The sequence below is a fragment of the Brachypodium distachyon genome, chromosome 4, assembly GCF_000005505.3.
Source record: "Brachypodium distachyon strain Bd21 chromosome 4, Brachypodium_distachyon_v3.0, whole genome shotgun sequence".
Lineage (NCBI taxonomy): Eukaryota > Viridiplantae > Streptophyta > Magnoliopsida > Poales > Poaceae > Brachypodium > Brachypodium distachyon.
In genome coordinates, this window is record NC_016134.3 from 36,907,739 (window position 1) to 36,927,752 (window position 20,014).

Consider the following 20,014-nt stretch of genomic DNA (forward strand, 5'->3'; position numbering starts at 1 on the left):
ATGTTGATCCAAAAGTTGTTGCACCCCACCCAAAGATATGATCGTGACTTAATAGTTGATAAAATTTGTAATTAGTTGCACAAATATGCCAAATAGTTGATTTAATGTTGATCCAAAGTTGTTACACCCCACACAAAGTAGGATCGTGTCTAAATAAAAATTTGCTAAAATTTGAATAGCTAAATATGCAAAATTAATTGCTTCATGTTGACCCAAAGTTGTTGCACGGTTGCACCCCAAACAGATAGGATCATGACTGAATAAAAAGTTTTTTAAAATTTATAGGTAGTTGCGAAATAGGTTAAATAGTTGCTTAATATTTATCCAAAGTTGCCGCAACCCACACAAAGATATGATTGTGGCTGGAAAAAAGTTGCTCAAATTTGTAGTTAGTTGTAGAAATAGGTCAAATAGTTGCTTAATGTTGATCCAACATTGCTGCACCCCACACAAAGATATGATCGTGGATGGAAAAAGTTGCTAAAACTTGTAGTTAGTTGTAGAAATAGGTCAATAGTTGCTTAATGTTGATCAAAAGTTGTTGCACCCCACACAAAGATATGATCGTGGTTAGAATTTTTTTTGCTAAAATTTGTAGTTAGTTGTAGAAATAGGTCAAATAGTTTCTTAACGTTGATCCAAAGTTGATGCATCCCACACAAAGATATGATCGTGCGTCAATACAAAGTTGCTAAAAATGTTAATTAGTCGCAAAAATGTGACAACTAGTTGCTTAATGTTGATCCAAACTTGCTGCACCCCACCCAAAGATATGATCGTGCCTTAATACAAAGTTGCTAAAAATATTAAGTAGTCGCAAAAAATACGCCAAATAGTTACTTAATGTTGATCCCATGTTGCCCCACAAAAATTAGGATCGTGCTTGAATACAAATTTGCTAAAATTTGTACTCCTTCCGATCCATATTAATTGTTGAAATATTACATGTACCTAGACGCTTTTTAGGCATAGATACATTCATATTTGGGCAAATTTGAGACAATTAATATGGATCGGAGAGAGTAGTTGGTTACTAAAATATGCCAAATAATTGCTTAATGTTGATCTAAACTTGTTGCACCTTACACACGTAGGATCATGACTGGATAAAAAGTTGTTAAAATAGGTTTACTACTTGCTTAATATTTCATCCAAAGGTACTGCACCCCACACAAAGGTATGATCGTGGTTGAATAAAAATTTGTACTTAGTTGGAAACATAGGCCTAATAGTTGCTTAATGTTGATCCAAAAATATTGCACCCCACCCAAAGATATGATCGTGCCTGAATTACAAAGTTGTTAAAAAATACGTAATTAGTTGCAACAATATGCTAAATAGTTTCATAATGTTGATCCAAAGTTGCCGCACCCCACACAAAGTAGGATCGTGCATGAATTTGAGTTAGTTGCTAAAATATGCCAAATACTTGCTTAATGTTGATCCAAATTTACTAGTGTGAAAGCTAAAGTTGAGTGTATGTGAGCAATAGTTGCTACTATGAGAGTCAAAGTTGCCTCCGGACACACCAAAGTTACTTGTGAGGGAGCCAAAGTTTCTAATATGGGGATCAAAGTTGTGTAGAAATCAAAGTTGCTAGTATGAGAGTCAAAGTTGTCGGTCCATGAGCCAATGTTGCTACTATGTGAGTGAAACTTGACTGTATTGGAGCAAAGTTACAAGCATGAGAGTCAAATTTGCCAGCATAAAATAAAAAATTGTTAGACATTAGCGGAAGTTGCGACCGAACACATTAAAGATGTTCGTGATGGAGTAGAAGTGGCTATAGGTATGGGAGCCTGGTAGTATGCAGCCAAAGTTATCGGTACGAGAACCAAATGTTCAAGTACAAGAGTATGAGAAAGTTGCAAAAAACATGAAAAAGTTGTATTCTTTAACATAAAAGTTGATTTTCAAAAAATATTGGTCAAAATATAATCAACTGGTATCTTGTTTTGAAGATCTCGCTGCGATAGAGCCAACGGTGAAAACGGATCATAATTCTGATACTCGGTTTGAAAGTTATAGCATTTTAAAAGAGAAAAAAACAAAAATAGCTAAAAATCGGAACATATCTCAGTTTGCATGCATGCGGTTTTACGCCAACACGAGCAACCTGACAGCGCGGAATCGTGGATGGTTTAGAAGATGTATGTTTAGAGTATTTCCATATTGAGATAGAAAGCAATTATGGCAATGGACAAATTTCCTAATCCGGCCATTGACTGGCTGGGCTTAACCAGCCAACGGCCGCCCACTAGCAGCCTCCTTTTTCTGTTAGGGGAACAGGACTACTGCATGGAAGCATCGCCTGGTAGAATAAAATGATAGGCTACTAGCCATCCATAACCCACTGCAAGGCACATCTGGGATGTTAACAGGCCTGCTTACTAGACCGACATAGAACCTCACCGACCGATTGACTTGGTGGACTGGTAACAGTGGACAGGTGTCTCTGTTCTAGGTTTTCCAAGAGAGCTCTGCCCTCGCCGTCACCATTGAAGATTTATTTTTCCCCTCACCTCCAGCCGCCATCTTGGCGCTGCGAGGTGGGGGGACCTTAGTTCCTCCTAAGATTATCCAATTTCAATTGTTTGGTTTCGATCAGCGACGCAACGGCGGAGATTGCGATGCCGTCGTGAATAAAGGTACTCTGATTTTTCCTTTGCTGTGGTGGTGCCTCAACTGGCGTTGCTGCGGAGCCAGAGATTTTTAATCCTAATGGGTTTAGTGTACCGATCTTGTGGATCTTGGGTTTGTGTACTCGCAGATCTGTTTATACATATCTGTTGAGTTTTTGTTAGTGTGTCATGTTGCTTTTGTTGGTTTTATCTTTTGTAATTTTGGAATACTTCTCTGGCGTTCTGATGAAGATCTTGCGGTTCGACGACCCGCACGTTTAGGGGATCATCCCCGGCCCAAGTACGTTCAACGCTCATGCCTTCTCATCTTTTTGGATGAGCGACTCAAGGGCCTTTTCGAACCTTTGAAGGTAGTCAAGTTCGTGCAGGGATACCAGCAACGATGTTGCTGCTATAGTCTGATTGCCGTCTCTATGTTGAAGCCTCGGCATAATTTCATGTTGCAAAGTATGAAATCACGGAGAAGATGTCTTTAAGAGATTTCATTGTAATTCTTAATTATAGGAGTTACCTTGTAGTTTCTAGAATCTATGATCCAAAGCATTGTACCTGTAATGGTTCTCGTATTTGAATAAAGTTACATGTTATTCTAAAAAAAATGTAACGGTGGACAGAATTAGAGCAACTCTCGCAGTTACTGAAAATTCTGACCCGTAAAAACACGTATTCGGTCTACTAAATTAGTGTTTTTCGGATCCATTTTTACCCGGCCAGAACAGAATCCGAAAACTGGCCCGAAAACATGTATGTGGTATCTGTTCTGCCAAGTCCGTGCAAAACTGTATACTCAGTCCGTAAATTCAAGGGGCGGCGGCGCGAGCAAGGGACGAATAGCACGACACGGGCAGCGGCAAGCATGGACAAAGAGCTACGGTTCACCAAATCGAGCGCGGAAAGAAGCCACATCGAGATGAACTCACTTAGAAGGAGAAGAAGCAGTCGGTCGGCGTTGACGAGGCACGCAGGTTCGCCAGAATTCGGAGTAGAAGCTCCGGCGGCTGGAGTCGAAGAAGAAGAAGAAGCGCTCCGTGTAGTCGTTCCCGGTCCAATTCCTTGCACATGTATGACCAGGATGACGAGGCGCAGCTTGTGACGCACTTGGGTCGTCGCGGTTCACTCCCAGTTGGCGGCTCCATGGTGAGGTGGCGGCGGCCATGGGGGGCGGCGCCAGCACGCTGTCTGGCGGCGGCCATGGCGGGGTCGGCGAAGGCCATGGCCATGGTGGGGCACGAGTGCAGGCAGGGAGGCTGGCGGCGTGAGCGCGGGCAGGCGGGCCAGCGGCGTCCATGGCGGGATGCGGTGGAGTGCCCGAGAAACGGAAAGCGTAGTTTTTACGAGAGATCGAATCTACGAAAAGTCCCAAAACGCCGTCCCGAGTATATTGGATTTTTTGCCTCATGAATTCGGATTCCCGAAAAGAATTTTTGGATCGGACCGATTATACGGGGTATGTTATGTGCCTTTTTTAGCTACTGAACCCTTATACTAGCGGTTATTTTTCGGATCAGGGCCTTTACGGTATCTACTAGAGTTGCTCTTATTCGGTATCGCTCACGCGATCTTTACAGTCAAAGCAATCGTGTACCCCATGAGGCCGAGCACGTGTAATGGTTGATAAGACCGTCTTTTCTTATTTGTTCCACGTCATTTAGACAAGACAACAAAATATGTTGTATAATAGATCATGTTTTAGTGTCATATCTTGCAATTAATGCCTAGATGAATAAAATTTAATCAAATAAATGTTAAGAAAAGGTGAAATCCAGTACAATAAGGACTTTGTCTTTTTTTTGTTGCCTTATCCTTCTTGTGAAGAGATCATCATTTAGCTAAGAGAAGGCCCATGTCTTTCTTCACTCCTCTTTCTTCCACATTAGCAATTATTGTACGTGGCATCCTTAAGAAAATGATAACGTCACCCCATTATACACGCCCTAAACAGCCAGGAGAACGAGCGTATGAGTCAACCTATCCTCAAACTCCGGAGATAGCATGTCCTCGCTGTGTAGTGTCCCGACATGACCCAATCTTATCTTATCTTATCTTATCTTTATCTCTTAATTTATCGTTTCCATCTGCACAATGTTAGGACTCCGTCCGGCCGGTTTTAGTTGTCACTGAAGTACAACTTTGTAATAAATCTTGGATAAGTAATATGTGTTGGTGGGAATACTAGATAATATCGGGAATTTTGTAGTGACTATACAAAATGGATTCATGAAGTAAGAAATATTGAAAATCAAAGATATATTTTTTATTTGAAACTGCAATTTAAAAAGGTGCATTTCATTCCACCAAACCAAATAACTGTGCAAAAGTGAAATCCTACCTGCATGTTTAAAAAGGTTTATCACACCTCCTAATCAATTCCCAGACCCAGCCCATCCGGCACCACCTGATCAGTCCCCAACCAAGCACATCAGGGGACATCCCGTCATCTCTCTCTCTCCCTGTATCCCCTTCTCTAAGCCTTTTTGCAGGTGGGCTAGATTGGTACTTGAACCCTCTCATGGATGCTGTGAAATGGAAGCACCCCGTTCTTGACTTCACCCGCCGGGCGTTGCCGGCACCGAGACGAGCACCTACTCCGACCTCCGATGGCACCATGCCCAGATTTCTTCTCCATCGGATCGTTCCTGCCAGATCTCTTCTCTTTGTCAAAGTCCCCGGCTCCACTACCTTCATCTCTCGGCACTCGGCAGTAGGCTCAGGCAGACAGCAGACAGGTAAGAGAGCTTCGGTTTCTTTGGATAAACCGAACCGAATTATTTCGGTGCACCGAATTTTCGGTTAGAAGATTTTAGAAGAACCGATCGGTCATCATTTTCTGAGAACCGAATTTTTTGAAAACCCAAAGAACCAAGCGGATCGGTTCGGTTAGACCGAACGCCCACCCTGAGTCCCATATTAATCATATTAAGTGTCACATATTAATCATACTAAATGATTTAAATTTGTCTAAATATGAACGTATGAATATACTAAAATACGTCTAGGTACGTGTAATATTTCGACGCTTAATTGGGACAGATGAAGGACGTATTTTTTTTATCACAATGCCACGATACAGAACTACAACAAATGCTGCCTCATCCGGGTCACGGTTTTCCTTTGGGCGCACACGCCACGCGGTCCTCGTGCAGTCATCCGGGTCACGGTTTTTCCTTGGGCGCACACGCCACGCGGTCCTCATCCGGAGGTGCCGACTGCCCGTGTCATGGGGAACCGGTGCCCCTCCAGGCTCGCACGGTCCAGCGGGCCATCAAGAACGGAGCAAGCTGTCGCCGCTGCCCACCCCTTCATCACGGGCTTCCCGCCGCCGCCGCCGCCAACGCCGACGCCGGGGCGAGGAGTCTCGGCGCTGCTCTTGCTCTTCCTGACGTAGCTCAGCAGCTTCCTCAGCCCCTTGGCCAAGTCCATGTGCGGGTTGGAGGCCGCGGCCGAGAACATCGCCGACGGCGGCGGGCTCTCCACGTCGCCCCACCGCTTCCTCGCCCGCGCATGAGCCGGACCCGGAGGCGGCGTCTCCACCACCGCCCTCGGGAGCTCCGTCGCCGCCCGCGTCGCGTAGTGGAACGGCAGCTCCGACACGGACCGGAGGTGGCGCCCAGCCGGTGCTGCGCCTGCCACCTGCTCGACGAAATGGTCTCGCGGCCGCGGTCGCCTTGGGCTCGGGCTGCTGCTGGTCGCGTCGCTCGGCGACCGCATCGCCGCCGCCGCCCCGCCCGTGCCGCTGCCACGCCTGAGGAACGGCCTCGGCGTGTCGCCCAAGACTTCGCCGCCGACGCTGTTCCGCCTCTGGTGGTGGTGCGGCTGCGACGACCTCGCCATGGGCGTGGGAGGAGCAGCCGCGGCGCCGCTGCTGCTCAGCGTCCTGCTCCTGGGCAGCAGCGGTCGGGGCTCCTTTCTCGGGGTTGCCGGAATGGACGCGGACGCAGCCGGCGCCCTCCTCGCCTGCTGCTGCGTGTCCCGAGAGCCGCACTTGACAGTAAGAGGGCTCGGCTTGCTGCTGCTGCTGCTGCTCAGCTTGGGCTGCCGCTTGCCCCCCTCCGCCGCAGCGACGGACGCGCGCCTGGCGTCGCGCCGGCGCATGTAGGCGTCGTACTGCCTGCCGCGGCAGCAAACCACGCCCCCCGCGGGCACCCCCTCCTCTTCCCCTTCCCACCGCGCGGGCGGGGCATGAAGGAGCTTGTACGCCGCGAGCTGCAGCTCCAGCTCCCACAGCTTCGCCCACAGCGCGTCCTGGCTCGCCATCTCGTCCCGTAGACTCCGGGGCAGGTCGGGTCGTGTATATACGACGCGCGGGCTTTGGCCTTTGGCTTTGCCGCGCCGTGATTAAGGCTGGAGGTGCGCGCGTGAGCGTCCCGTGTTGATCGGACGTCGCGGGTGTCTCGTTCCCTGTTTAGTTAGCGGAAAGCGGCACGAGGGCTTTGGACGGGTTTGTTTGCGTGTGTTTGATCCGGTCGCGCGCGGCTGATCGAAGAGGAGGGGCTGCTTGCTTGACCGGGTGGCGGACGTGAGAAGGCGGCAACATCGACCTAGCCAATTTCTGGCATCTCGAGAAAACTGCAGATAGTGTGAGAGACGTCGTCACAGAATTATGCTGTTTAGGGCCCTGTCAGATTGTTCTTGGTTTGCTTTGGTGTGAAAAAAATGAAGATGGCAGCTAGCCGGCCCGTTGAGTACGAGGCCAATAGACCGTGCCGCGCGGGTGCTATGTGAAACTGTCTCGCGAGATGACAGAATTGACTCGGGATTTTGAAAAGCTTGGTCGTCGGAATTGACTGCAGAAATTTCCATTCCTATTACTTTCGCCGTCAGGTTCAGTACCGTCGTTGGACTTTGTCTTTCACATGCTGCTGCATCGACGATTTCATCAAATCGTCATCTCCTAGCCGGCAAGAGGGATCTGGTTAGGTAACGATGCACAGATAGCTTTTTATATGACCAGTTTCTGCTCGAGACAAATCTCTATATAACTACAAGTACACCAACTGTCTGCAGCAGACAAATATTATCCAGTACAATCATTCACCAACCCAACGTGTGCACGCTTATTGACTGCAACTCTGTAACGTTTTTTTGGCTATTTTGTTACTGTTAGGTTGTTTGCAATTGGTCAATATTCGTCCAGGAACGCTGGCTAACACCTAGTACCAACCAAGTAGCACAGCACAATCATGTCTGAAATCGAAGCAATCCAGACAGCGTTTCTTTCCATCATAACACCGTGGAATGAGAAGATATTCAAGAAGTTCACCAATTCCAAGCGACAGTAACAAAACAAAGTTTTGGACTAATTATCAAAATTCCTATTTCAAATGAGCAGGGTATGCTTAGGAGATAACAGCTATCACGTCAGATACCCTAAGAACGATGTACTCGCCGTCAGCACCCTTGAACTCACTTCCTGCGTACTTGGAGTACAACACGCTGCTTCCAGGAGTGATCGATAGGGGTGTCCTGCTGCCATCCTCGCCCAAGGGCCCTGGGCCAACAGCTATGACCTGTTTCGGAACATATTAATTAGCCACAGAAGCAGGTCAAAAAAAATTAGCCACAGAAGTAAAGGTAGTCCTTGATGCTACAAAAGGTCAAAGCGCCAAGATTGAAGCCATATTGTGAAGTTTTTTCATTGCATAACGCTTGTGCCTTGTACATTGTAGTGCCTAACTTTGTGCAAATAAAAACTTTATCTCAAAATATACATCAACCAAATCAGATAATCAAATTAAAGATCGTGGTACATATGTCTACTACATAGAGAATGAATAAAACCACCAACTCAGATCTTTATAAGAGTAAAGAAGATATCAGCATGCTTACAATATCCAGGAGGGCTGCTCAAAGAGTCATAGTCATGTAAGTGGGTGTACTACCTGATTGCTCATGTTTCATAGAATAGCCAGAATAATCTTAAGATTCTACAGTTTAATATCTAGTCTATCTCCACCTTTAGTCAACCAGTCAAACCAGGGTTTCACTATTTTGTTCCTGTTAGACAGCTAGGATCTCCACACTGAAATGCTGCACTTTGAAGTTGTTTTAAGTTGACAACTAGTGCTGTAGTAACTATGATGGTACTGGTTGACGCAGACGCAATTGTGGCAACTGGCAAGCCACAAAAGCAGCAGGGCAAGTCTTGCTCAATAACCAAATATTACACTCAGAATGAAGACAATACTATAAACTGCACTTTTTCAACACAGATCTGGTGTCCCTCCTTTCCTTATAACTTAAGAGCAACCAAACTTCTAAAATTAAGTACACCTCACCCTAGACCTTGAGAATTACCAATAAAACATGCTAATGACACCACTCATGCTCCAAACAAGACGTTAAAACATGGCGACAGAGAAAAATGATTATGTAAAGTGACGCAACTATTCAGCAGATGTTGTGTTCATAGTTCAGAATTATAAGCGTTGATAATAACAGATCATTCTGATAAATTGTGGCAAATACTGCATAACAAAAAGAAAATTGCTCACTGTTCCAACAGAAGGTTTCTCTTTGGTCGCCTGCGTCAATAGCAAACCACCAGAAGTTTCCTCTTCAGCCTCTGCAACCTGATGCAAAGAGGAATGTACAACTTCTTTAAGTAAAACTGTATTGATGATGCTAATGTAGAAGTTCATACCCAAACAAGAAAGGACACAGATGCTTGCGCATGTGCGCCTGAAAAGCAGTTTTCTCCTTTGCTACAGAAAATCTAGCTCAACCATTGTCTAAGTTGAATGCTTTAAGGAAACAACCATGACTAATAGATGTGACAATAAAAGTATGTGCATTTGTGCATACAAGATATGCACATGGTGATAATGTCAGACAAGTGCCACACAAAACAGAAAGGTAGTAGATTTAAACTCAGGCAGTCAGGCTTTGGAGAAGAAATCATGGACAGCACAAAATGAAAGAGTTGTTTAAGCAAACTTAAAGAAAGTTGACAATGCACACGAATAAAACAGAGCGGGCAAAAACACAAAGAACTTTTTTCTTTCTCTACATTTTTAGATTGAAACAGCACTTATTGCTCCGTTCATTAATGATTCTTTTACCCTATTGTTAATCGAGTAAAACTATCATCTATTCTTTTTGGTCTGTTGAAACCTGATACAGGAGCCATGAATGTGCATTTGAAAATTTAGTGTGCAGTCGCCATAGTGAATGAGACAGGATTTGAATAAACATCTCATTCAAAATAGAAATATAGTAACTGCTCAGTAAGGCCGCCATTCTTTTCTTCTACCTTAATGAGAATACGATCACTCAGTGGCTTCAGATCTTTCACATCATCAGTGTCAAGAATACCAATGATGTCATCTTCTTTCAAAATGAGATGGTTAGAATCGTTGAATTCCAACTCTGTGCCAGCATATTTAGAGTACACAACTTGGACGCCAACCTGCAACCAGGAAATATATTATTACTTATAAATGTAAAAAAACAATTAGATAGGAAATAATACAAACATATGGCTGTAATCAGGCCATGGGAATTGGAAATAATTATGTTCAAAAACAATGATGTGAGGAGAAGATTAAATACATGCAGCTAACGTTTTCTTACTTCTCTACCCATGGATGGCACTCCAATAACAAGACATTTAGATGATTTATCTTCTGTGTTGTTTTGTTAACGTGCTCAGCTAAACAGGTATAGGTCATACTTCTATCATGAAAAGAAGATAATCTTAGTCGACCGAAAAGAGTACATACCGGAACACTGATTTCTACGGTGTTGCTGCCTATGCTTCTCCCCTCTCCAACTGCAACAACTTCCCCTCCTTGTGGTTTTGGCTTAACTGATGTTGGAAGTAATATCCCTCCTGGAGTCTTTTCCTCAGAGATCTTGGTCTTCACGAGTACCCTATCTCCCAATGGTTTGACGGAAGTATACTGCAAAATTCACAAGTCATTAAACACTAGTGCTTAGGTGAAAAGCCAGAAATTGCACTTATACTTTAAACTGTATCACAGTGATATTGTAGTGAGCAACAGACATGCCCTGCCTGCACAACTACAAAATAATTGGGTAATGGGGCATGTAAATTAGGCAGCTATAGCTGTGCAAATGAACACATTTGATCAGTGCACAACCATCCACACCAGATGTTAGGCAGGGGTCTTCAAGTGAAGCACCTATTTGGTAACTTTGGGTCAGCTGCCCTTGTGGAAAGATCCCTTCCCTGCAAACTGGGTGCCACATGTCAATGGCACAAAATGCGGCCAGATTCCCTTAGGCTTGGCAAAGTGTCACACCGAGTTTGCCTTTTCCCTTTAGGCAAAAGCACCTCGCTCTAAGTAGAGTTGAAGTGCAAGTGTGCAACTAATACCACAAAACTTGGTCGTACCCCAAAATTGGAAAACCAGCTGATTTGAGGATCACATCAATTTTTTGAGTTCAGAAAGTACCGTTTGGAACTTGCTAAGATCAGGCAGTAATCCTATTGTAGGATTTGCATCATAATTGCTGGAGCGTCTCAGGTTTCATGCTATAGATGGTAAGGGTCTTCATATTTCTCAAATTGGGAAAGGGGAAAAGTGTGCATCCATACAACAGAATAAGAACATATGGCAGAATAACCTACTCCCTCCGGCCAACAAAAGATATCTCAAGTTTGTCAAAATTTGGATGTATCTAGATGTGACTTAGTGTATAGATGCATTCAAATTTAGTCAAAGTTGAGACATCCTTTGTTGGACGGAGGGAGTATTCTGTTTCTCATTTATGTACTACAAGTTGTGTTCTAAAACAAGTTATGTAGTGCCTCAATGCTTTCCAACAAGACTACATAAGGTTTTGCATAAACCAGCGCATTCTTAACGAGTGACCAACATTTGCTCTCTCAGAATAGGATTTCCAACTTGCAGTACCCCAAACCACCGTTGAGACGTTGACAATTCTAAGCTTCGGTCAGGGCATTTCTCACTTTCGTTTACCAAATGTTTGGTTTACTGCACTTCCTCTCCTACCTCCTATCTAACTTGGTAATTCTCCTAGCGTGTGCTCGTGCTAATAAAAAATCTAACTACAAAAGAGTAGCTTGCAGCATTAGACAGTACTACTACTCCGTAGCAAGTAATTTGTGGCCCAACCACTGTACCTTGGGTGACACAACCGTGGCGGCCCTCACGACGAGGCCACGGAACTTCCGGCTCCTCGACACAGCGTGCGAGGACAATTGCGGGATACGGAGACCATCCACCGAGGCTGGCTTCGCCACCGGCGCCAACGCTACTTGCGGCCCGCACAGATGCACTGACGCCATGGCTCCTGCCGAAACCGCGAACAACTTACGAAATCACACCGTGGACAATGAAGAATCCAACGACCTTAGCTTCCGAAGGATAAAGAGGTGCATACCTGCCTTAAGATTCCGGTAACCGCGAGCTCGCAAGAGAGAGTGATGCAGTGAGGGTTCGGAGAGGAGGAGGAGGAGGAGGAGGAGGAGGAGAGGGTTAAGCTTGGGATAAGAATTAGGATTGTCGCGTTTGGGACTTTGGGAGGGCAGAGAAAGAGAAAGAGAAAATAGGCCGCCGGATTGTTCTAGAATCTAGAGGATGGGGGTTGCCAAGATTAAAAGCTCAAATTGATGCTTTGATCCGGCCCAGCTTTGGCCTGCGAATGGATCCTCACGGGGCCCTGGCCCGTTTATTACGAAGAAAAAATACCGATGAATTGCAGCTTGAAGCATGAAATGGAATCTTCACAAGGGAGGTACGTGTGAGTGTGTGCCCTTGTAATCTTGAAAAAAAATAAAAGAGAAGGATTGCCAACTGGCAATACAATTCATCGACATATTTCTCTGAATAGTTTTTTAATTATAAATACAGAAGCCCGTCCCCCAAAACCATAAGAGCCACAGAAGAATACTTTTGGTAAAGTTTTGATATTTAGGTACTCTTTCAGACAACCCCTAAAACCTTCCATGGGAAACCAGTAATTTTCAGCATTGTGTTTATGAGAAGTTAAACAAAATCAAACCACAGATTAAACTGGTGGCCCAATTTCTGGTGCAAGATACAGAAAAGGCCATTGTAGAAAATCCAAGTTAGAAGAATTTACGAAAAGAGAACTTGCAGATGATTCAAAGTTGAGCTACAATGACAAGCAATCAATTGCTCAACATAGCTACTGCTGGAGAAAGCAAAATGTCACATCAGCGTTTGGAACGCTTTCCATGCTACGCGAGTTCATGACCTGCTCAATTTTGTTTTCTTCTCCTGTGAGGACACTTGCAAGTTGCATGCGAACATCCTGGACATCCAAAACTGATTGATGTACAAATGGGTTGGAATTCTAAATAATATTTGTAGTTGGAATTCCTACTGTCTCACACAACGCAGTCTGCAATTTACATTTTTACTCATGAACTCTACAACATAATGTACTCGGCACACAGTTTCTCCTGTGGCGATAGCTTAGCTGAGATTTTACCATCAAGCATTTAAACTTATCTGCTACTCCCTCCGATCAACAAAAAGTGTCACCCATTTTGTACTAAGTTAGTACTAAGTGGGCAACACTTTTTATGGATTAGAGGGAGTAACAGAGTACGTCACGGATGCTGCATCGTCAGAATTTGTGGTGCATCAACATAGGGAACAGTGTTTAGCCTTCATTAATGTAGTCCTCCGGCTAAGTGTTCTTATAACAGTGGTTAGCATAGTGATCAGGTTGTCAATGGAGTGATAAATTTCACTAATCATTTAACAACTGGGCCAGCATAGCATCTGCACTCTCAGGGCCATCGTTGTTTACACTGGGAATTATATGCTCTGGTGATATGAACCGGACAAATTCTCGGAGTTCTGTGAAGCTACTGTGTTCACTGTATGGTACTTCGTATCTGTAGAGGGAAAGAAACAGCAAGTCAAAAAATAGAACTTTAGGGTCAATCAATAAACGCATTACTCAGCTTATAAGAGATTTCTTTTGTCAAGATAGCTTCTGAAACATTGAACGAACAAAAACATTTCCAGTTTTATTAACCCTGTAAACAGCACTGCATTTAGTTTTGCCAAAAAAGAACGTGGACCCAGCTCTTAGAACTGTTTCCTTTCTTTTGGACAAATGTAAGGGGCGTAATGGGCTTAAACGCATAAGAACGGTAAAAACTACAATACCACACTCCTCTTTGGAGAAAAGCGTGAATAAAGAATGAAATACTCCCTCCGTCCCATATTAAGTGTCGAAATATCACATGTATCTAGACATTTTGGGGTATAGATACATACATATTTGGGCAATTTTGAGTCACTTAATATGGGACGGAGAGAGTACTTTATTTACTGTTTCCTACAGCGCAAATTACACTGGCATTGTACTCCCTATGTTCAGAAATATATGAGATTATGAGATTTAAAACACATGCAGTCAAACTTCTATAGCTTTCTCTACTAACAAATAAAAATTTGCTTCATTGCTTATGTGAAAATGGAGCATTAGATAACCTGTCATGACAAATGCTTCCATGGTGTGATTAACATTAAATATACTGGCATATTCGTATAAAAGGCAACCATGAAAGTTGCATGTTGGAGTCACTGCCGAACTGCAGATATAAAAAACAGCAAATATTCAGAACTTTCAGGACAGTACCTGATAATTGTTCCTTGTTGCCACCTTCTACCTGGTGTCTTTTTCTTCCCTTTACCAAATGACCAACCAGTCGGACAAAATGCCACAATGAGGTCAAACCGGTCCTAAGAACAAAGTAGCTATCAGAAAACCAGAATAGATGACACTAAGGAACATGGAAATAAAATTGCACTGAGATTCTGATTTCCTAGTGGATAGCAACCTTGCAGTATGAATTATGAAATGATTAAGTTCAAGCCCTAGCCACTTCATCCAACAGAAAAGCTAAGCATGAAAAAAGAAACATGGATGTCTTTTATGAATCCTGGTATTTTACAGACTATATATTCATATTCGAGCTTACCATTTTAGTATGTTTCTATCTGAAGGAGTGAATGGCCATCTCCTACTGTAAGCATAAATGAGTACCGAACTAGTGATCAAACTTGTGGTTGTTACCTTGGTAACAATCAAACATCAGGTTTACAACTTGTGTACTAGCTGGTTATGGTTATAGGAACATGTAAAATGTAATGGGACTGCAGCCAACATAATAAATGCAGCCAATATGCCAGCCAGTATGCTGGCAAAGGCTGGCGGCTGACCTCATATTGACTAAACAAGACATGTCTAATACTCATGAGTGAGAGTAGCTCTGAAATGATATACGAATATTAGGCCTTACAGCATATTGGCTTGATAAATGTTTCAACCGTTTGAAGCTTGCGAGAGTCCACATGGGGACAACATGGATTTGACTTTCCGCTTCATTGGCCGTCAACCAGGGCATGATTTCCTGAGGAAGCTCCAAGTGCTTTAATATTTGCAGCTTTGCAGCTCCAACATATATTTTCTTCTGAAGCAAACGGCCAACCTCCGTAAACAGTCTTTCTTTTCCTGCAACCAGTGGCACTATAAGACATAGATACATGGATAGTTGAATATTAAAGAGAGCAAATATGAAACTGTACCGATTGTATAGCTGCCAATCAAAAAAAGTGTTTTTTTATTGAAAGCTTCTGCTTGTATAGCCTCGATGACAAACTGTATTACAGTCTCCTGACTCGGGAAGTCATACTGCAAAATGGTTTTTAGTTTGTGAAAAGGATACATGGCAGATTGGTCATGTAAAAACTCAACTCTGAACTTTGGTAAAACTTTTGTTCAGGAAAATTACATACTCGCGGACTACAGTAGGTTGTGTCAAGTATTAGAGTGTGGATGTGAGAAGACTGCAAAACAGGATTGTTGGCCATCTCAGAAGAAAACCGGAAATCTCCAGTGTGTAAAATTGCCTAAAATCCAAGTAAAAGAAAGTAAGATATTGACTAGTTATGCCAAACAGACGAGAGAACCAACTAAGAACAACACTTACTCTACCACTGGGGGGCTCAAAAAGGATAATGATTGCTCCAGGGCAATGGTTGGCATCAAAACATGTCAAGTTAACTCCTGAGACAGTTATCCTTTTGTTCAGTGGCAATACATGAAATCTATCCCATGGGACACCAATCTTATGGTGTACAAGCTTTGCTGTTATTGAGGAACAGAATATCTTCCCATGACAAAAGCTCCTAGTCAAGCCTTGATAGTCTGTTGAAAACAAAGGGATCAGGCTTAGGCAGCAAAACATCAAGCGGACGTGCATCCTTGACGTTAGAAGCACTTATTTGACCGAAATATACAATTAGACTAATTCTGGTGGCAAGTTAGTAGTCTAGACAAACATTAAACATAAGAATTCAACAGAAAGTGAGACAAATAAAATAGTTATTTGATTAAACATAAAACTGTCTACACACCCGTACCGCTTTAGTCCACAAAAGGTTGTTGGATATTCCCTTTTGTATGTTCCAATTTGTAAGTACAAATTGATCTAGTAAGCTAAGCATACATTCTGTATGTTGTTTCTTCTTCTCTTTGGTTTTTCGTCCTGGTTTTGAGCTGTAACACCGGCATCACTTGGGTGTTCCCCTTCTAATACAGAATGACACACACTTCGGCACATGTTTGAGAAACAAAAAGGCACACATGCTGTTAAATTGCTAATTCTTACAAAGTATGCACCAGTATATTCTGTGTAGGTAAGTCCAAAAGGACAAAAATACTCTGCTGCCAGTGCTGTAGCTCCAAGAGCAGTTTGAAACATACAGAACAGTATAAAAAAAGAAAGATAATGCTCCCGCCACATTCCATACAAATCCAGTGGCTCACAAACCAAAAGATTAGCATGAAGGATGAGTAGTGCCCTGCCCCTATTTCGTGAGAAATACACTCAGATTGCTAAAGAGCAGCATCGCAATGTTTATGAAGCCATAGGGGTTAGGTATTGGATTCAATAAAATGGAGTGCTCAGCAGGAAATCTCTTATACTGATTAAGGTTTGCTGGCATCTCTTTCTGGATAACTTAGGCCAAAACCACGAGATCGCTACAGAACAAAAATAACAAAATCATTGATGGAGGAATCTTCATTCAGAGAATGCACAGACATGTATTCAGGAAGGTAAGCAATCATTTTGTGATAATTACTTTAGCAGTTGGCACTGACACCATTAGGCAACAAAGAACCGTAAATTACTTAACCAGTTGGCAATGACACCATTTGGGAAAAAAGAACTTTAACTTACGGTCTAGATGGAAATGTGTCAAAAACCAGTGGGAGCAATCTCCTCTTAAGTAGCGAAATGAATCCTGCAGCAACATATTTAGTTACACAACCAATGACATAAGACAAATGCTCCAGTTTACTTGTGTACGGAAATGTCATACCACTCGAAAAGGTGTTCCTGGGATGCAACACCAAATAGGTGTATCCTTAACCTTTCCTTTACGAATAAGACTTCTGCTAGTGGCCACTTTGGCACTAGATTTTTTTTGGCTATTCAAATTAGAAGGTTTCTGGACTTTCCGGTCTCTTTGTTTCTGATCAGATGAGAAACACTGAAAGTACTCTGTAATTAATTTATTCCCATTCATTGGAAGTTTAGTCCTGTTATTATTTTCAGAAAATAACACCTCCGGTTCCGTATCATTCGCACGGTCATTTTTCTTCCTTAATTCACCCAACGCATGGACAATTTTCTTTCTGGGTCCAAGGGAATTGATGCCCATACCTAGAAGATCCTGCAAATTCATAGGCAGCAAGATGTTAGTTCTTTCGCTATAACTAGGACTGTCAAATTCAATAGCCCTCCATTTTGCAAGAGCAGTGACTACAGAATATGTACCTCTTCTGTGAGCCACTGCAAGGTCTCCCAGTCAACTTCTTCTTTGATAAAACATTCCTCATATTTGGATAGCCCAAGGTTTCTTAACCATTCTAGGACACATTTGTTTTCAATGTTTTCTCCAGCACAAGGTCCTCTTTCATGATTGGATTTAGATTCCTGTAAAAGAGGTAATTCGAACATCTTATTTAACGTTTGTGAGAGACGGTAAATAAAAACTACTGGAAAATGCCATAAGAACTTCCAAATTTCTTTATATCCACTAACTTCATCGATGATTAAAGTACTCGTTAACCAGAAGATATCAAATCGAAAGTCTCCTCCCCTCACTTGAGTTCTTGTGCGCTCAGGTTAACATGACACAGAAATAGAAACCCCCATATTGCTACAGCCCCACAATCTACAGAAAATTATTGGCAATATATGTTCATCTATCATCTCAACTAGGAAGATAATGATACACAGCAAGAGTTCATATGACTAATTAATACACAGTGAATGAAAAAGCTTCATAAGACCCTCAAACTGAGGATTAAGAGTGGTCAAGAAAATCAAGCACAACAGTACCTGAGGTTCACATAAGACTACCTTTCAGCTTTGTAATAAGCCCACCAATTTATCATGAATGGTTAATACAAACGTTATACTAGCACAGCAATTTTATAATTTGTAATATGATACTGAAGCATCACCTTAGCAGGTTCACCTTCATCAAGGCAATTGTTAGTATGTGCTAACTGGAGCTCCACACTCAGATCAGAAATATCTGATCTACATAATGGGCACTGCACTTTATAAACTGGCTCAAAAACCCCTGAATCCATTTTGTTCCCTTCAACACAAGGTGCCCTACCAGCAGGGTGACCGTCCACCTGATCCTCCATGCACAAGTTTATGAGCTCATTAAGCTGTGTCCCAATCTCAGAATTATCACAATCATCAGCTTCAAAATGATGGATTTTACGTGATTCCAGAAGCATTGGTTCGACCGAGTCCGAGCAGTGACACCCATTACAATCTGCAGCTGAACTTGATTTCTTTTCCCTAGTCTCAGATTTGAAAGTAGCAACATCTTCTGCCACAACTTTCCTCTCTTCATCAACCAAACTACAGATTCCTAAACCAAGCTCTTGAAATTTACAATCTGCACCTCCAAAATCATATTTTGAATTCCCCACTAAAAGCTCTGATTCTTTAGAACGTAACTGGTAATTGTCATCATGAACTCCAAAGGCACTCCACTCGTTTCTTTTGGTTTTGGATCGAGATGCAGACTCAGCTTTTGCATCCACATTCCCTTCATTAGAGGCAGAGCCATGGAGCCATGAACCAGATCTTCCCACCTCCACCCCATCCCCAGGAAACGTGGTACAAGCCCTGGAGAGCTCTTCTGCCTCTTCACAGTTCCCACTCCCCAAATCACATGTAGCATCTGACTCCAAAATCCTCGATTCCGTCGAATTGGTGAAGCAACTGGAACTTGTCTTGCAACCGTCGTATCCACTCAATCCTTTCTTCCCAATAGCGCCTAAATTGGAGTAGTCGGATCCGTACCTCGACAGACCGCAAATTTCTCCACTCACCGCTTCCTTGTCCTTGGGTACGCTGGCACCAACACTCGAACAGACCGCTAGGGTTTCGGCAGCCGCCGCCGCCGCCACTGCAGCAACTTTCTTCGCAGGAGCCGTGGCACCGGTGACGAGACAGTTCTCCTTCACGGAGTTGGACGGTGGAAGTCTTAGCTTCTTACGGAGGTGGCGCAAGGCGGCGCCATTGGAGGGCTCGATGGGGCGGGCGCGGCTGGCGTGGGGGCGAGGGCTCTGGAAGTCGTCGTCGTCGTCGTCGCAGCCATCGGCGCCGAAGAAGCGCGGAGTTGTAGCCTTACGGCGGCAGGTGGAGGCCGCCAGCGGCCATGGCTTCGCCGAGGGCTCGGGATTCGCCGGCATCTGCTCGTGGAAGGAGGCCTGGGGTATTCTCTCCTCTTCGAAAAAAATCCGCTCGTGGAAGGGGAAGGGTGAGAAGAGGAATTGAGTGGTGGGAAGCGAAATTTTCAGTCGAGGCTTTTTGAAAAGCAAATGAAAAGCGCCCTTTGGTTTTTAGGCTTTGGGCTCCTTGGCCTGTCTTCGCTTGGGCTTCAATGACAGTATCTTTTTGTTTTAGGTAAACAAACTTGTATTCATATCATAGAGAAAATTACATAGGAAACTAAGAAGATACATGAACTTCGTCGAACATCACGGCCGCGGTCGGCGTCGGAGAAAGAGAAGACTTGCAGCACTTCCTGAGACACCATCGCTAAGAAGCTTGCCGAGAGAATCTTTACTATTCCTTAATTCCCAGTTACGTTAGTCCATCGTACGTCGTCCCTCTCCCTTCCACGGACGCACGGAAAAAAAACCAACGAGAAAAAAACCAAGAAGATGCCCGACCTGCCTCCCACCCACGCCCGATACATCCTCCTCTGCTCGCACCGCCACCGCCCCGATCTCTCTCTACCAGCGCCGCCTCCTCCTCCTCCTCGCACACACCCGCCTAGATCCGCCTCCTCCTCCTCGCACAT

At 43.7% G+C, this 20,014-nt stretch overlaps 3 protein-coding genes across 4 annotated transcripts; all 3 read right to left on the bottom strand.

Annotated features, from left to right (window-relative positions):
* Positions 1-5,621: 5,621 nt before the first annotated feature.
* LOC104585104 (serine/arginine repetitive matrix protein 1) lies at positions 5,622-7,024 on the bottom strand. Its single transcript, XM_014902221.2, has one exon. The coding sequence runs from the start codon at positions 6,894-6,896 to the stop codon at positions 5,832-5,834; it is 1,065 nt and encodes a 354-aa protein (XP_014757707.1). The 5' UTR covers positions 6,897-7,024; the 3' UTR covers positions 5,622-5,831.
* A 799-nt stretch (positions 7,025-7,823) lies between these two features.
* On the bottom strand, positions 7,824-12,173 carry LOC100829435 (20 kDa chaperonin, chloroplastic). 2 transcript variants are annotated; one of them, XM_003578127.4, is made up of 6 exons: positions 12,009-12,173; positions 11,749-11,918; positions 10,361-10,540; positions 9,892-10,047; positions 9,134-9,211; positions 7,824-8,149 (listed from the first exon to the last, which is right to left on the bottom strand). In XM_003578127.4, exons 2-6 carry the CDS (start codon positions 11,911-11,913, stop codon positions 7,979-7,981), a joined length of 750 nt encoding a protein of 249 aa, XP_003578175.1. In that variant the 5' UTR covers positions 11,914-11,918; positions 12,009-12,173; the 3' UTR covers positions 7,824-7,978. The 2 variants fall into 2 exon arrangements, with proteins under 2 accessions (XP_003578175.1, XP_010238209.1); XM_010239907.3 differs by having other exon boundaries at positions 12,013-12,167.
* Positions 12,174-12,887: 714 nt separating this feature from the next.
* On the bottom strand, positions 12,888-19,495 carry LOC100843196. Its single transcript, XM_003576522.4, has 10 exons — positions 18,147-19,495; positions 17,455-17,613; positions 16,997-17,350; positions 16,855-16,918; positions 15,601-15,818; positions 15,407-15,520; positions 15,197-15,302; positions 14,911-15,122; positions 14,247-14,350; positions 12,888-13,494 (listed from the first exon to the last, which is right to left on the bottom strand). The coding sequence occupies exons 1-10, from the start codon at positions 19,398-19,400 to the stop codon at positions 13,347-13,349; spliced, it is 2,733 nt and encodes a 910-aa protein (XP_003576570.1). The 5' UTR covers positions 19,401-19,495; the 3' UTR covers positions 12,888-13,346.
* Between the last annotated feature and the right edge of the window lie 519 nt (positions 19,496-20,014).

Excerpts from the sequence above, each read along its gene's own strand:
- LOC104585104 (XM_014902221.2), bottom strand. The coding sequence starts at position 6,896 with ATGGCGAGCCAGGACGCGCTGTGGGCGAAGCTGTGGGAGCTGGAGCTG.
- LOC100843196 (XM_003576522.4), bottom strand. The coding sequence starts at position 19,400 with ATGCCGGCGAATCCCGAGCCCTCGGCGAAGCCATGGCCGCTGGCGGCC. Across the intron at positions 17,614-18,146 it reads ATGAAGGTGAACCTGCTAAG|GAATCTAAATCCAATCATGA; the intron begins GTGATGCTTCAG and ends CCTCTTTTACAG. Across the intron at positions 13,495-14,246 it reads CAACAAGGAACAATTATCAG|ATACGAAGTACCATACAGTG; the intron begins GTACTGTCCTGA and ends TTCCCTCTACAG.
- LOC100829435 (XM_003578127.4), bottom strand. The coding sequence starts at position 11,913 with ATGGCGTCAGTGCATCTGTGCGGGCCGCAAGTAGCGTTGGCGCCGGTG. Across the intron at positions 9,212-9,891 it reads GTGATCGTATTCTCATTAAG|GTTGCAGAGGCTGAAGAGGA; the intron begins GTAGAAGAAAAG and ends TCTTTGCATCAG. Across the intron at positions 8,150-9,133 it reads AGAAACCTTCTGTTGGAACA|GTCATAGCTGTTGGCCCAGG; the intron begins GTGAGCAATTTT and ends GTTCCGAAACAG.